Source organism: Sus scrofa, chromosome 14 (assembly GCF_054392235.1).
Source record: "Sus scrofa isolate SSC_HxYL_T2T_F1_AM1 chromosome 14, Sscrofa_HxYL_maternal_Yorkshire_Landrace_v2.0, whole genome shotgun sequence".
In the NCBI taxonomy this organism is placed as follows: Eukaryota; Metazoa; Chordata; class Mammalia; order Artiodactyla; family Suidae; genus Sus; species Sus scrofa.
Window position 1 is genome coordinate 55,527,737 of NC_139396.1, and position 17,160 is coordinate 55,544,896.

Genomic DNA, 17,160 nt, shown 5'->3' on the forward strand with positions numbered 1-17,160 from the left:
TTGTGGCTTAGTGGTTAACGAATTTGACTAGGAACCATGAGGTTGCAGGTTTGGTCCCTGGCCTTGCTCAGTGGGTTAAGGATCTGGCGTTGCCGTGAGCTGTGGTGTAGGTCACAGATGCGGCTCAGATCCCGCGTTGCTCTGGCTCTGCCGTAGGCTGGCAGCTACAGCTCTGATTAGACCCCTAGCCTGGGAACCTCCATATGCCATGGGAGTGGCCCAAGAAATGGCAAAAAGACAAAAAAAATAAATAAAAAAAATAAAATAAAATAGCTAGTTCCAGCCAACTCCTGGCCTGTATCCTTCTAGGAGTCATCAGTCTACATATGGCAAGAGAGGAGTCACCCCACGCTGCTTCTCCCTTAATCCTGCCTACACCCTGCTGAGTTCCCCCACGCAGATGACTAAATCCTAGAAGACCTGGGAGGGACTAGCTCTGAGTCTAATGCAACTTTACTACCTTTACAAGAGAACAGCTGAACTTAGCTACTCCAGCTGAATTGCTACCAACCCTTTCTGAGATGTTCACAGTAACACCTGGGGCAAACGGATCTAAGAGCAAAGATGATACAGCCAAAGCCTCTGTTCTCAGATCTAGGTCAAAGGAAGACAATGCCTTTTCTGTAACGAAGGCAGACTGAAACAGACAAGAAGATTTCCCGCCACCAAAGAGGAACTTGTGAACATAACCAAGACAGGAATGGTGGCCAACCCAGGAATTACATTAAATACTGCAGAAGCCCGAGGCTGCAGTCACTATTAAAGGTCTACCATTTAACTTGCCCAACACCTGCTCTAGACAGGGCCCTGTCCTAGTCTCTCATACTTCCAACCACAGACAGATATGATCAGCTTCATTTTATAGAGGGGGAAATAGGCTTGGAGAGGTTAAGTGGCTTGATTAAAGTCACACAGCCAATGCTAGACAGAGCTAGAACTCTGACCACCACTACAAAGCCTACCCTCTTTACAGCTTATTTGCTCTGATAAAGAACCAAGATGTCTGGAGTTCCCTTCGTGGCTCAGTGGTTAATGAATCCAACTAGGAACCATGAGGTTTCGGGTTGGATTCCTGGCCTTGCTCAGTGGGTTAAGGATCTGGCACTGCCGTGAGCTGTGGTGTAGGTTGCAGACATGGCTCGGATCTGGTGTTGGCCAGCAGCAACAGCTCCGACTGGACCCCTAGCCTGGAAACCTTCATAGGGTGCGGTCCTAGAAAATACGCACATACACAAAAAGAACCAAGATGTCAGACAGGAGTCAGCACTGGGGCCCCGCTTTCCCCCCTAGGGTCTCCCAAGACCCTGACCTGTGGTGCCTTCTTACCTCCAGTCAGTTCCATAGTTAGCTTTTCATTTTCGATCATCTTCTTCTTTTCTTCTAGCTCAGCGATCAGGTTCTCCTTCAGCTCAACCTTCTTGTCTTCAAATTCTTTCACTGCTGCCTTCTTTTCTTTGATATAATTTCTCTCCACTTGTTCAGTCTGAGCAAAAGAAAAACACAGGCTAGGGCTACAAGACCCTGGCAGCCAGGACTCCAACCCAAAGTCTGGCTCTGGGCTCAGGCGCAAGGAAAATACTGAAATTATACCAAGCAAAATTCAGACATACACCCAAGCGGTTTCAACGTGAGATTTGGGCCAACAAGAAAGCAGTCAGCGGTGAGTACCCCTGAGTCCCCTGTAATAAGCAGAGGCCTCCCAACCAACAAGACACATGGATGGAATCTCTGAACTGAGACCAAATGTCCTTCCATCAAAAAGAACAATGACAGAGGCTTCCAGCAGGGGCTTCCCGACTATCTACGTGGTGATGGAAGGAAAGGCTACCAGATGGGGAGAGCAAGAGCCCAGTGTGAGAAGGAGTCTGCAAACCCAGAAGATCCATGGTACTTACTTCCAGCTGGAGGAAGAGCTCTGAAAGAGACAGAACAGGCAATTAGATTCGCTAGGCTGTGCCACCTTTCTAGACAGTAATGTTAAGACTCATTTAGAAGTAGTAATTGCTTTCTGAAAGCATGGTGATGCAGAGTAAACGTTTCCAAAAGTGAAGTGTTGACACACACGAAGGGGAATGGTGCAGGAAGCACATGTGTCTTGTTAAAATGTGGCCCTGGGAGGTTAAGGATCCAGCGTTGCCATGAGTTATGGTGTAGCTTACAGTGGTGGTTTGGATCCCAAGTCGCTGTCACTGTGGTGTAGGCTGGCAGCTGCAGCTCTGATTTGACCCCTAGCCTGGCAACCTCCATATGCAGTGGGTGTAGCCCTGAAAAAAAAAAACCTTGGAGTTCCCGTCGTGGTGCAGTGGTTAACGAATCCGACTAGGAACCATGAGGTTGCAGGTTCGATCCCTGCCCTTGCTCGGTGGGTTAAGGATCCAGCGTTGCCGTGAGCTGTGGTGTAGGTCGCTCGGATCCCGAGTTGCTGCGGCTCTGGCGTAGGCTGGCGGCTACAGGTCTGATTAGACCCCTAGCCTGGGAACCTCCATATGCCACGGGAGCGGCCCAAGAAATGGCAAAAATACAAAAAAAAACAAAAACAAAACTTGGTCCTGGATAGAACCTGCTCTGGGAGTTCTGCCCAAGGGCAAAATCCAAGTAGCAGGAAACAAACTACCCTGGCAAATCAAAGTCAAAGTCAGCCCCTCCTTCAATCAATCCAATCAGTCCACACCCTGGTAGGACAGACCAGGAGGAAATAATGCAATTACTCCAAAAACAAGCAATATAGATGCTCTTAAAGCCCTGTGCATGGGCCTCCATGTAGTGAGGAAGGACATCCCCTGAGAATTCAAGGGGCAGCGTCCCCAGCCCTCCCAGGGCTCTGCTCTCAGGTTGCCATGCCTCTGCTCACACTTGTGCCTCCAGCCTCTGGTCTCCGAATGCAACTCCAGACCACAAACACTGTTGGTGGAGCAACAACCCCAGTGGATGCTGCTTCCGTTTTACCATAGCCCCAACCCTGTGGATCCATCCTCCACAAGAGAAAACACATGCAGAGTAACACACAAAACGCTCAGTTTTAGGAACTGGAGATGAAGAATCCGGACGTCCGTTAACAACTGTTGAAGGAGACAATTACCTGAGGAAAGGGACAGCCGCTCATGACTTCCTACACCACAGACACCCTCAAATCAGTGGCTCAGGGAAGCGTGGGGCACCCAGCCCAACACATGCACTCCCACAGCTGCTTCAGACTCTGCCCGAATGAATGGACCAGACAGGTGATGATGTCTGTGCCAGTCCAGGAATCACACCTGCACCAGCCAGTCAAGTGACAGCACTCAGAGCTGGTGGTGTTGTTCAAAGCAGCGGGACACCAGGCACAATAAAAGTAGGCGGCTTAGCGCTGCACGGAATGTGCTTTTGAAAGCTCGAGGTGTGACCAATTCAGGAGCCCTTCCGCATTTTTACCTGGGGGGAGGCGCAGGGGGGATGTTTATAAGAGAACATGGAGGACGGGACTGAGAGAATTATGAAAAATAGCAACATTCACCCTGCAGTTCTCGCTTAAGGGAAATGGCTCACATCAGATTTTTCCCTTACTTACATTTTAGAGCAAGTCCATGAGGTGTCAGCATTGCCCTCCACAGATGGGCAACCAAACAGCTGCTTAAAGACCTAAGCCCGAAGGGGATGGGAGGTAGACCTCAAGCTGGGCCTTAGCCCCACAGCAGCACCTCGTTTCCCTGCTAACAGGGACCTGCAGGAAGAGGGCTGGGGCTTTTAAAGACGTCCCCACCAGATGCCTCGGGATCTGAGGGCGGAACCATAGGGGCTACAGCCTCCACTTCCCCCGCACCCCCACATCCTACTGCTCCTTTTCTGTGTGCTGGTGGACACAGACTTACTCACTGAGGGAGACAAAGGAGGGGTCCGTCCACAGAAAGCTGGAGTCAAGGGACCAGAAAAAGAGGACAGTGGCCTGAGGGGTGGAACCCAGACCTCCTTTTAAACCCAGCCAGGGTCACCACTGTGGGAACAAGCACCAAGCTGGCCCCTAATGCACTGGCCAGTGAGGAGCTTCAAAATCCTCCATGTACAGGGAGTTCCTGTTGTGGCTCAGCAGTGACAAACCCAATTAGTATCCATGAGGACTTGGGTTTGACCCCTGGCCTCACTCAGTGGGTTAAGGATCCAGCATTGCCATGAGCTGTGGTGTAGGTCGCCGAAGAGGGTCGCATCTGGCGTGGCTATGGCTGTGGTGCAGGCTGGCAGCTGCGGTTCTGATTTGACCCCTAGCCTGGGAACTTCCATGTGCCGTGGGTCGGTCATCAAAAAAACTTACAGAAGGTTTCCCTCAAGTACAGGAACCTGTGTTCAAACATTTTATTTCAACAGCCATCCCATCTTACTTCTTCTGTGACTCTAACTCATAACATTCCTGAACTTGGCACGTTTGGCCATCTTCTAACAATTAAAGAGCAAGTCCCCAAGGAAGTCAAGGGCAACATGTTACCCTGCTTCATGTCACTCACATAGCAGACATGGGAGTGCATGGTCAACACACATATGCTGAAGGAAGAGTCACTCTGCACAGCAGCCCCAATGCATCCCCTTCTTCTCAGATGCTTACAGCTCAACTCCTGAGGGGAGAAACATGAGGATGCACTTTCTTCCCAGAGCCCAGAAGAAGCAAACTCAAAGCAAGAGGGAGACAGCCAACCATCTGTCACATCAGCTCCTCTGAGCATCCAGAAGCCAGCCTGGCAGACAAAGGAAAACCATGCCCTAGCTGTCCCGTTGCCTCCACCACAGCTCTGATGACAGGCCACTCATGGGTAAAGAAGTTTTATACAGGAGTCTCTCTTCCCCAAAACTGGCCCCACCATGGGATACTGGGACACATTTTGGAGAACAGCTCTCCTAGCCATGTTATGTTGAAGTCCGTGATCAGCAAGAGGAAGAACACCTGACGGATTTATTTCCAGCTGAGATGGAGCCTTACCTGCATTCCGTATCCTCTCCTTGTACTGCTGATCGAGCTTCTTCATTCTCTTCTGATATTCCTGTAATGTACCTGATTGGAGATTTACAAAATAGTTACAATGAAGATCAAACTGCTCTCCCTTTGGGTTCCTAAAATTATTTTCTAGCCCCAACACTGAATGCTCTGGTAACAGAGTAAAACACACGGGAAGGTACCGGTGACCAGAGCTAACCAGTGGCTGTCAGTCTCTCCAGCAAGTCAGGAGTAGAGGGAATGGCCACCCTTGGGGTTCTGTCACTCGCTGCTACAGTCCCAGTTAGCAAGCCACCCCTCTCTCCCTCAGTGAGGTTCAGATCAATGCCATACAGAACTTTCTCTGCAATGGTAGAAATGGTCTCTACTGCCCTGTCCAATAATGACAGCCTCGAGTCAGTCACACGTGGCTGTTGAGAACTGGAAATGGGACCAGTGCAGGCAAGGAACTGAATTATTAATCTTAAACAGCCACACGAAGCTGGTAACAATACTGGACAACTTAGCACAGACTTACCATATCTCTACTATTTCATGGCTCTTCCCTAAAGCAGGTAATTAAGGAGGGTCCCAATGCGTGTGGGAAGTGTTTTCTGATCATAATGTTTCGGTGGGATAAATGAATGGCATTTTTTTCAAAATCCCTCACTCAACCACACCAAGCCTACCTTAAAGACCTGCTGGGGTAGAATGTATTTCTTTCTCTGTCAATACTTCCATTAACAAGAAAATAATGGCACAGTGGTTTCTAGTTCTAGATCTGCAGAAGGCCCTAACTGAGATTTCCAACAAGTCTCAAAACTGCCGCTTCAATGGCAGCTAAAATCAACCAGACCGAATTTTATTTTTTTGGTCACAACCATGGCATGTTGGAAGTTCCCAGGCTGGGGATGGACCCTGCGCCACAGTAGTGACAACACTTAATCCTTAACAGCTAGGCCACTAGGACCTCCCAGACCAAATTTCATTCATTCATTTATTTTTAAGGGCTGAATCCATGACATATGGGAAGTTCCCAGCTAGGGGCAGAATTGGAGCTGTAGCTGCCGGCCTACGCCACAGCCACCGCAATGCCAGAACTGAGCTGTGCCTGCGACCTACACCACAGCTCTCAGCCACTCCAGATCCTTAACCCACCCAGCGAGGCCAAACCCCCGTCCTCATGGATACTAGTCAGGTTTGTTACCACTGTACCATAATGGGAACTCCACAGACCAAATTTTAAATCTATCTTGCTGAGAAGTGAAATACACAAATTTCTAAAGGTGTGTTTAGAAGTAAATCTAGAAAGGAAGGATTAAATCACACACCAACCTTCCTGCAGTTGTTGCAACTGTCTCTTGAGAGAAGCCAACTTATCCTGATACATCCTGTAAAAAGAGGAAAGCCACACTGAGAGACAAAGACAACCACTCCCCAATCCCACAATAATCTACACAGAGGAATTATCTGGTTTTTATGCAAATATCATTAATATCCTTTAGGGAAAGAGAAAACTGAAGTCTGCTGGTGGTTTAAAATGTGCCCGCATGTAAGGATAACCTGACCCCCTTGCTGTACAGTGGGAAAATAAAAAAAAAAATAATAATAAAAATAAAAAAATAAAATGTGCCCGCAGCTTGGGGTTTCCCTTGTGGTCTAGTGGTTAGGACTCAGTACTTTCACCACTGCAGCCCATGTTCAATCTCTGGTCTAGGAACTGAGATCCCATACGAAGCTGCTGCATGCCATAGCCAAAAAAAAAAAAAAAGGTTTTTTAGTTAAAAACAAAAATTAGGAGTTCCCATGATGGCTCAGCAGAAACAAAACTGACTAGCATCCATGAGGATGCAGGTTTGATCCCTGGCCTCACTCAGTGGGTTAAGGATCTCGCATTGCTATGAGCTGTGGCATAGGTTGCAGATGCAGCTCGGATCTGGCGTTGCTATGGCTGTGGTGTAGGTCTGCAGCTGCAGCTCCGATTCTACCCCTAGCCTGGGAACCTCCATATGCCACAGGTATGGCCCTAAAAAAAATTAAAATTTAAGAAGTAAAAATATGAACACAGCTAAAGGGATCAAAAAAGGATAGGATTCTATGCTCTTGAACTGTACTCCAGTTTTGTAAATTCTTCTGTGTTAGAAAATTAGCCTAAAATCTACAAAGATGGAGTCCCCATTGCGGTTCAGTGGTAACAAACCTGACTAGTATCCATAAGGACATGGGTTCAATCCCTGGCCTCGCTCAGTGGGTTAAGGATCTGGCATTGCCGTGAGCTGTGGTACAGGTTGCAGATGTGGCTCAGATCTGGTGTTGCTATGGCTGTAGTGTAGGCCGGCAGCTGCAGTTCTGATTCTACCCCGAGCCTGGGAACTTCCATATGCTACAGGTGTGGCCCAAAAAAGACAAAAAAATTTAAAAAAAATAAAACCTACAAAGGTGAAGACACATAGATTTTAATAAATGATATAAACAATGATATAAACAAAGTTAAGCAAGAACACACAAGGAAAAACTGAAAGCTTGATGCTCTTCCGGATTTACAAGTGTAAGTAACATACACAGAAAATGCTGCAAAGGCAGGAGCTCTAGTTGTGGCCCAGCGCTAATGAACCTGACTAGTATCCATGAGGACGTGGGTTTGATCCCTGGCTTCACTCAATGGATTTGAGATCTGGTGTTGCCGTGAGCTGCAGTGTAGGTTGCAGATGCAACTCGGATCTCCCTTGCTGTGGCTGTGGGGTAGGCCGGCAGCTGTAGCTCCAATTTGACCCGTAGCCTGAGGGGAACCTACATATGTCATGGGTGCAGCCCTACCAAAAAAAAAGAAAGAAAGAAAAAGAAAAAGCAGAAAAGGCACTAAGCAGCCTTCCTATCGACCCTACAATGTGATTTTAAGTTCCAAAGGAGTAAGGTTATGCCTTCAGTGTATTTTTCTATACACATAACCTAAGTGTATATGCACGAAATTAATAAACCTTCATGTCATTTTATGACACACTGCTCTTTCATGATCAGATATATGAGCAATTCAGTAACAAAAGTTAAAATGCAGGATTTATTTGCAGGCCCAGCAGGCTAAAGACACAAAACACACACAAAGCAAAAGAACCTGGCACATCCCCCATCCCCCACAGTAAACAGAGTATAGGCAATTACACACCCTGGTAGGTCCGTCTAAATGGGGGAATTCCACATGTAAATCGCATTTCAGCAGTATTTTTGTTTCCACCTGAAAAATACACCCCCTTTTCCCAGTGAAAGAAACAAGACCTGCAACCTGAAAGAACATTGTCCAATAGGAAGAGGCACAATAGGATTTTGGCTCCTATTTTGCAGTAAGGGCTGCAAACAAACCATCTCTCTGTTGGGTGAATGAGCGGGGCAGAATCTGAGAATTACATGGAATTACAAGAAGTAAACAACAATGACATCCAGATTTGAGGAATATGTGAATATGTATGTGAAAATACATCTCAAATGGGCCCAAGGTAAGGCAGTAAGAAGCCCGAAGAGACTGAAAATAAAAAAATAAAAATAAAAAGCTAGCACAGGAATTCCCTCTGTGGCAGAACAGGATTGGCGCCATGTTGGGAATGCTGGGACATGGGTTTGATCCCCAGCCTGGCACAGCGAGTTAAAGATCTGGTGTTGCTGTAACTATAGCTTAGGTTGAGACTGTGGCTGGGATCTGATCCCTGGCCCCAGAACTTCAAATGCTAGAGGATGGCAAAAAAAAAAAACAAAACAAAAAAAGCCAGCAGTTTCAGGGAGGAAGCTGTGAGAAAAATCACATCACCCATTAAGGCAATCCTCCACATGGCATTGGTCAGATTTGGCCAAGCTACCCTTCAGGTTCGAAAGCTTGAAGATGGCAGAGTCCAGAAGAGAATCACAAAACATTTGCATATGAGGAAAACACTCTACTAGGAAAGGAATGTGGACTGGCTGGTTTAAAAGTAAAGAAAGGGAGTTCCTGCTGTGGCGCAGTGGTTAACGAATCCGACTAGGAACCATGAGGTTGCGGGTTCGGTCCCTGCCCTTGCTCAGTGGGTTAACGATCCGGCGTTGCCGTGAGCTGTGGTGTAGGTTGCAGACGCGGCTCGGATCCCGCGTTGCTGTGGCTCTGGCGTAGGCCGGTGGCTACAGCTCCGATTCGACCCCTAGCCTGGGAACCTCCATATGCCGCGGGAGCAGCCCAAGAAATAGCAACAACAACAACAACAAAAGACAAAAAGACAAAAAAAAAAGATCCTCAAAATATATCCCACCAATACTTATCAGATCTAGGTTGTCCTTCAAGTTTCCGGAAAGAGGGAGTGGTGGCCACAGCTCCGTGTGGCCAGGTGTGGACGCAGAACAAGTGGACAGCACACTGGGGCAGGAGCTAGTATCCCTACTTTCCAATCCTGGTCTCCCTGAGCTCTCCAGGCAGCACTTAGCACACCATCCAGCCCATAGTCAGTGCTGGGAGGGCAAAGGTGGAGGTGGGGGCACACTCATCTGAGAAGCAACAGAGCTATGAAACACCATTTTTCCTCTGAGCACTGGCTTTCACTTTTTTTTTTTTTTTAGGGCCACATCTGTGGCACATGGAGGTTCCCATGCGCTAGGGGCTGAACCAGAGCTGTAGCCTCCAGCCTACACCACAGCTCACAGCAATGCCAGATCCTTAACCCACTGAGCGAGGCCAGGATCAAACCTGAGTCCTCATGGACGCTAGTCTGGTTAGTTAACTGCTGAGCACAACAGGAACTCCTTACATTTTTTTTTTTTTTTTTTTTTAAGGGAAATGGTTGTCTCCTGTTACCCCTGGGATCATTTCCCTCCCAGGTTCTTTCTAGCCTACCTTCAAAAGATTCTTATCACAGGAAGACTGATTAAATGCGACAAATTTCAAGGGGAGAAACTACACACATACACATGGTCTCTGGAAACACTATGTGACAACAGTTCACACAAGGTCACTATTAAAGAGGCCCTGTTAATACAACATTTAACTCAACTATATTTCAATTTAAAAAAATGAAAATTAGGAGTTCCCGTTGTGGCTCAGTGGTTAACAAATCCGACTAGGAACCATGAGGTTGCGGGTTCGATCCCTGGCCTTGCTCGGCGTTGCTGTGGCTCTGGTGTAGGTTGGTGGCTACAGCTCCGATTTGACGCCAAGCCTGGGAACCTCCATATGCCGAGGGAGCGGCCCAAGAAATGGCCAAAAAAAAAATAAAATAAATAAAAATTAAAATTAAAACTTAAAAAACAAAAAAAAAGTGTCCTTGTCAATCCTGTGTTCCAAAGAAGAAATGTAAATATCATACTCACTGTTCCTTCATTTCTACATAGTCTTCCTCATCATGCTTTGCCAGGTCAGTTTCACTAGCATCCTCAGTGTCTAAGTAAAATTATAGAAGAAAAGTTTGTTACAATCATAATTCATAGAGTTGGTATCACCTGACAAGAGACATTTCATAAACTTCTATAAAATGAGTTTCTTCTCAATGCAGGCCTGGATGAAGACATCAGTGAAAAACATTACATCCAGTTACTTCAGAAAAAAACGCCATTTCCAACTTATACACAGCCAAATTTAAAGAGGATGCCTTTATCTGAAGTTCAGCCAGAAAACAGGGGGCATCAGACACAGCTGGTCATGGTCAAGGCTGCTCCTTGGGCAGAAACATCACTGGCAGTTCAGGAAAAGGAGATGTGGTATTAAGACTGGAAAACTACAGGCAGCAAGCCGTGTGCTCTACTCCAAAACAACCTACTATGTACATTCTCTACTGGTATATGCCCAGTCTGAACCCCTAGAAGATTTTACATCATATGTACAAAGGAAAATGGGAACCAACTAAATGAACTCCAATAACCAAAATATTTTCAAAGAGAGAAGGAATGAGATAAGAAGATCAGACACTGCTTCAGAATACTCTAAACATTATTTTTATAATAAGCAAATGGCTGGAGTGTCGACATAATTTCAAAAGCCCTACTTGGGGTGGGAGGGTAAGGGATCAAATTTTGCCTGGCTACTCCACCTTGTGGGCATTAAAAACAGTACAAGTGATTCACAGCCAAAATCTCTAGTAAAACCTTGTCTTCTTAGTTTAACCACATTGTAATTAATTCCTTCAACTTTGTATCTCCACATACAGTTGCCTTTTTTTAAAAAGGCTGTTGCAGATCCAATCCTCCACCTACCCTTTTCTCTCCCTACAGTGAAGAAGCCATCACTGAGCTGATGTGCACCAGCCACAGTACTTGGCACTTGGGGAAGAGAGATGAATAAAACATGCTCCAGATTCCAGACAGCTGGTCTAAGCTTTTGCTCCAAGGCCTATTTTGTGCCAGAATATTTCACCCACATGTTGGTCTCTCTTTATCTTTCTTTCTTCTCTCTTGTCCTTTTATGTTTCTTCCCCTTTCTCCTACTGCAGCCAACTCCTTCCTCAACTCCTCAAAAAGTGTTCCTCACACATGCCAAACTATAAAGCCCAGTTTGAAAAGCCAGGCTCTGAGAGTCAGTAAAACTAAGGTAAAGAGTTTGGAACTGAAAACACCACCTGAGCCATCACCAAGCAAATCTCTATCTCCTGCCCCCTGTACGGGTTTCCCCAATGGTGAAGACACCTGAGTATTTACCCAGGACTAGGTCAAGTGCTCTATGCCTGTATCTCATTTAATAATCGCACCAGGAAGTCAGCCCCATTGCAGTTGGGGAAACTGAAGCTCAGAAGCCTAAGTAAATTGTCTAATATCACTACGCTGGGTTCAGTGAGCCAAATTTAGACCTAATTCGATCTGGCTGATTCCAGGTTTCCTTCTCTGAACCCACCTGTACCGCACTAACCCAAGAAGGGCTGACTTAGGCATTTCCGGACGGCGGCAGCGGGGAGGGGAGGGGGGTGCACCCTGGGAACCAAGGAAGCCAAACTGGGCTTTACTCTGATCCTCTCAGGAACTAAAAAGAGTACACTCAGTTCATCCAATCAATGACTTTGTCCTTAAAACCAGTTTAGACCTAAGGTTCAGAGACAGTTGGGAGAAGAGGAGCAGAATCTTAAAGGGGCCTACAACTCTGACAACAGTTCCTTACGGCCCTTCTCGGCAAAACTGTATATACAAGTCCTCAAAGCTTCCCCTTCCCTGGGACCTGTCGCAGTAACTTCCGGGACCCGCTCTCCTCCCAGCTGCCCCTACAGGCGCCCCCAAGCCCCAGAGGTGGCCCCGCCCCCCCCGGGCAGCCCCACCCCCTCGCACTGCCGCCCACCCCGGCCCTGGGTAGCCCATCCAACGGGCTGGGTCCTACCTTCGTCGGACTCGCGGCCCCGGCAGCTGCGCTCGTCGTCCTCGGCGCTCTCCAGCTCTTCGTCCTCCTCAGGGTAGTACTCCGGAGCCGGCGGCGCTCCAGCCGGGGCTGGAGCCAGCAGTCCCGCAGCACTCATGTCGACTCTACCCGCAGTCGAGCGTGCCAGCTGGGGACCGCGGTCACCCGCCCTGCGGACTCCACGTCTGCCCAGCAGCGCCCGAGGGAGCCGCCGACCCGTAGAGCGGGAGCCGCGGCGACCCCTTCGCTGTCTTCGCCAAACTCCGCCCCTCGCGCCTGCTCCGGGCAACGGGGGCCTCGCGCCAGCGGCGACTTCCGGGTCGCGACCTGCCCGAGGACCGCCTGATTCCGCCATCCTAGAGGGAATGGAAAGGCAGATGAACATCCCCTTCGCCTTAGCCCCATCTCCTTCATTGCCGTCTTAAAAATCCTCCACGGGTGGGGGGAGGGGCGGAGACAGGCTCTCTGGGGTTAGGCAAATCCTTGGCCAGGCCCCACCGCGGCTAGGACCCCGAAGCTCAGCGGCCACTTCCGGAAATAGCCGCCAGGCGGCGCCTGGAGCCAAATCTAAAGAGGTGATCTTTAGGGACTTTGGAAAGCAGAGACTAAAGGGCTCTTTGCAGGTGGAGGTGGTCTCAAATTTAAACAGGTGAACAACATGAACCATCCAGGAAACCTTAACAGAGTTTGCGTGCTCAACCCAAGAAAAAGAGCCTGGCTCCTCGCCTGTCTAATTGGAGCTTTACTAAGAACTTAAATAAAGAAGATACTAAATTCCCCTTGGGGCGCAGCGGAAACGAATGCGAATCCGACTAGAGAACCGTGAAGTTGTGCGTTCGATTCCTGGCCTCGCTCCGTGGGTTAAGGATCCTGTATTGCTGTGGTGTAGGCCGCAGATGCAGTTTTCATCCCGAGTTGTGCCATAGGTCAGCAGCTGTAACTCTGATTCAACCGCTATCTTGGGAACCACCATATGCTGAGGGTGTGGCCCTAAAAAGCAAAAAAAAATAAAATAAAATTTAAAAAGATGTTAGTATTCCATCCTGGGGTCAGCAAAACCCAGTATTTTCCCAGTCAATGGGCATCCCTTCTGTTTGTACAGGTTGGTTCACTACGATGTTCTCCTGATTTTACAGATGAGAAAAGAGCTACCTCTTGTCTTAAAAACAAAAAATGGTATTGTACAAGGCTACCTTGTGTCTAACTCTCAGACCCAGGCCCTCTACAGTACAGCTGCCTCATATTTCTTAGAATATGAATTTTTTTTAAAAGGTAGCTTTCCCCAATGCAATAATTTGCTAACTCAACTCTCAGTTGAGCAAGTGGAGTATTTGCCTGCAGAAAGTTAATTAGGCTAAGACAGGAAGGTGCTTGCTGGTAATTTAGAAAACAAGCGCGTTGAATATCTGCATGAATCAGTTTATCTGATTACCTCTGAGTAGGAGACACTTGCTTAGTGAAAAAATTAAGGATGTCTCTTGTCTATTTGGGTGTAGCAAGAAAAGCGATAGAAGGGCCCAGAGATGTTTAATGGTTTGTCCAAAGTAACCCCACTCCTTACTATGCTGCGCCCAAATCTCCATACAAAAAGTATCTTAAAAAATTACTGGATTTCCCGTCATGGCGCAGTGGTTAACGAATCCAACTAGGAACCATGAGGTTGCAGGTTCGATCCCTGGCCTCTCTCAGTGGGTTAAGGATCCAGCATTGCCATGAGCTGTGGTCTAGGTTGCAGATGCGGCTCAGATCCCGCGTTGCTGTGGCTTTGGCGTAGGCCGGCAGCTACAGCTCCGATTAGACCCCTAGCCTGGGAACCTCCATATGCCGCAGGAAGCGGCCCTAGAAAAGGCAAAAAGGCAAAAAGACAAAAAAAAAAAAAAAAAAAAAAAAAAAAAAAAGAATTCCTGCTGTGGCAAAACAGGATCAGCTCCATCTCTGTAGTGCTGGGATGCAGGTTCAATCCCCAGCTCAGCATAGTAGATGAAGGCTCTGGTGTTGCTTGCAGCACACGTTGCAACTGCAGCTGGGATCTGATCGCCAGCCAGGGAACTCTCACATGCCCTGGGGAGGCCAAAAAAAGGGGGAAAAAAAATTAACTTGCAGTAAAGTTGAACACAGATGTAAAAGCCAGGATGTAACCCAATATTCTCACTCTCAGATGCTTTGTGACCAAAAGTACCTCTGAATTGGCCCCCACAGAGTCTTCTCACTGTGAAAAAATTTATTCTCATCACATTTACTTATTTATTTGCTTTTTAGGGCCACGCCCATGGTATATGGAGGTTCCCAGGCTAAGGGTTGAATCAGAGGTGTAGTAGCCGCTGGCCTACGCCACAGCCACTGCAACACAGGATCCGAGCTGAGATTGCAACCTACACTACACCTCACAGCAACACTGGATCCTTAACCCCACACTGAGCAAGGTCAGGGATTGAACCTGTGTCCTCATGGATGTTAAGTTCGTTAACCACTGAGCCACAATGGGAACTCATCCCATTTATTTTAATATTTCTTATTTTCTACCTTGTTATAATTAAAATCTTGGTTCTGCTTATAAGGGATTCTTCCTCCCAACAAAACACAAGAATTTTCAGAATGGAATGTTGCAATGTCTTTCCAGGAGTTCAGAAAGCTTCTGAACCTCCTTCTAAATAAGAGTCATTCTCATGGCTCCCTGTAGGTCCACCATCCATATTTAAACTAGAATTTCAAAACTGTCTCTTGTCCAAAGGATGAAGTCATTTTCTTTTTTATGCTGTTAGGTCATGTCTAAATTATTTGTAATCAACTATATTGAGCAACTTAGTGTTTCCATCAGTAGCAATAATCAGAGACCAAAAATGCACCAACATTTTAGAAATAAGAGTTCACTGATAGAATGTTATAACAAATAAAAAAAGGTGGTGGGTTATCTTTCCTATTTGGTTTTCTTTCCTTTCAAGACACTGGCATGTTTACCTTGTGTATGTTTTACTTTTCTTCTTTTTTTATTTATTACCTTTTATAAGGCCGCACCTGTAGCATATCAAAGTTCCTGGCCTCAGGGTCAAATTGGAGCTGCAGCTGAAGCCTATGTCACAGCCACAGCCACAGCCACACTGGATCCCAATAGCATGTGCAACCTATGACACAGCTTACAGCAACACCAGATCCTTAATCCACTGAGAGAGGCCAGGGATCAAGCCCAAATCCTCAGGAACAGTATGTCAGTTTCTTAACTGGCTGAGCCACAAAGAGAACTCCCTTTACTTGTCTTCTTGATTGCAAATAACATCTGTCAATGATCATGAACTTCTTTTCTATATGAATAGAGAGAACTGAACACTTGGATTATGAAAACTTACCCAATTTCTTCTATCCTTACTGCATTTGGTATGATGAGCTCTTAATAAATACTCTGTAGAGGGGGACCTAGTAAAAAAAAATTCTCTCATGACTTTAGTCTCACCCAACTTTTATAGTTACCTAATATGATTATGGACAGTGTTCCTCTAGGCCTATAAAAACCAAGTTCCCTCAAAACCAAGTTTTACCACCTAGAAATCTCTTTGCATCCCTTTCCATAATGGCACTCGGTCACACTCTTCAGGAGACATCCACATTTGAATTCATCTGAAAGGAAATCCTGCCAGCCCCTTTCCACAGGCCCTCTGTACACCCCCTAACACTCAAAAAACTGAAATTTTAAGGGGAAGCATCTTAATTGGAACGGATATGATTTTAAAACACTAGGGAAAACATGAATAGTATTTTGAACACAAATTTTGATAGCAAGAGTTTAGAAAGAGTTGATGATGGAGAGGTTTCTAAGAGTGAAGTCCTGAATGTATCTGACAAGGCTTAGGAACAAACTGTGTTCCTGAAATGAAACGATTTCTTCACAAAATGCTAAATTCTCAAAGCCCCTAAGTTTTAGGGTTTGGGGTGAAGGCAGCAGTTTTCAGTTTCCAGTATTAGTTCAACATATGTTTCACAAAAATATAAAGTATGGCTCTGAATTAAAACATGCACTTTCACCCCTGGCAAGCACAATGTTTCAGTTTGGGTCAAGATGGGTCTCTGGTTATCACCAGTAGCACTTAGGTCAAAGTTCATTATACTTTGGCCATTAGTTACCGCAAAAATCATAAAATCATTTCACAGGGCCCTGAGAAAAAATATGTTGAAGAGGTTTGCTGAAGCCTCCCTGAAGGGTTCCCCTACCAAACAGTTCCTGTTCCTAGTTTTTTTTTTTTTTTTTTTTTTTAGGGCCACACCAGCAGCCTATGAAAGTTTCTGGGCTAGGGGTCCAATCGGAGCTACAGTTGCTGGCCTACACCACAGCCACAGCAATGCCAGATCCTAGCCGCATCTGTGAACCTACACTACAGCTCATGGCAATGCCAAATTCTTAGCCCACTGAGCAAGGCCAGGGATCAAACCCAAATTCTCATGGTTCCTAGTCGGGTTCATTAACTGTTGAGCCACGACGGAAACTCCCTTACTTGTAATTATTATCATAACCCTCAAACTGAGTATTTCTTAACTTTGGTCTTGTAACTATGAAAACGCTCCCTGACAGTGCTAAATGCCTAGTTGTGCATACTATGCATCTAGGAGGTAGATTTTTTTTTCCCATCAACATCATTATACTGATGTCTGCGGAATGCAATGTAAGGAAGTGTAACTCCCTTGCCAAAGATATAAAAGCGGTTAAATACAGGAAACGTTCACAAGTCCTGAGTGAATAATTGCTGTTATCGATTTACGGCAGAATTATTTAGAAAGCTGTGCCAGGTCTAACGGGGAAATCGGGACCGCCTTAAAGGCTCTCGCATGGTGGTCTCCCAGAGTCCCAAGGGGCCTTGGCCTCTGGGAGTCTCCCCAGAAAAATAAAGGCTCAGAGGGGAGTGCC

General features: G+C 46.6%; 1 protein-coding gene across 33 annotated transcripts in view; it reads right to left on the reverse strand.

Annotated features, from left to right (window-relative positions):
- The window catches only part of SUDS3 (SDS3 homolog, SIN3A corepressor complex component), a 423,529-nt gene extending 410,990 nt beyond the window's left edge, over window positions 1–12,539 (reverse strand). For 31 of the 33 annotated variants that reach the window (XR_014825538.1, XR_014825530.1, XR_014825529.1 and 28 more), the window contains exons 1-6: window positions 12,249–12,531; window positions 10,262–10,331; window positions 6,275–6,330; window positions 4,946–5,017; window positions 1,896–1,915; window positions 1,327–1,483 (exon numbers count right to left, since the gene is read on the reverse strand). Coding sequence is in view for 3 of the 33 variants with exons in the window: in XM_021071893.2 (XP_020927552.1) it covers window positions 1,327–1,483; window positions 1,896–1,915; window positions 4,946–5,017; window positions 6,275–6,330; window positions 10,262–10,331; window positions 12,249–12,384 (511 nt within the window). In the remaining 30 variants the exon portion in view is untranslated. Of the gene's footprint in view, window positions 1–1,326; window positions 1,484–1,895; window positions 2,473–4,240; window positions 5,018–6,274; window positions 6,331–10,261; window positions 10,332–12,248 lie in introns of those variants that run through there. The other 2 variants (NM_001243408.1, XR_014825543.1) reach the window with 2 other exon arrangements.
- Between the last annotated feature and the right edge of the window lie 4,621 nt (window positions 12,540–17,160).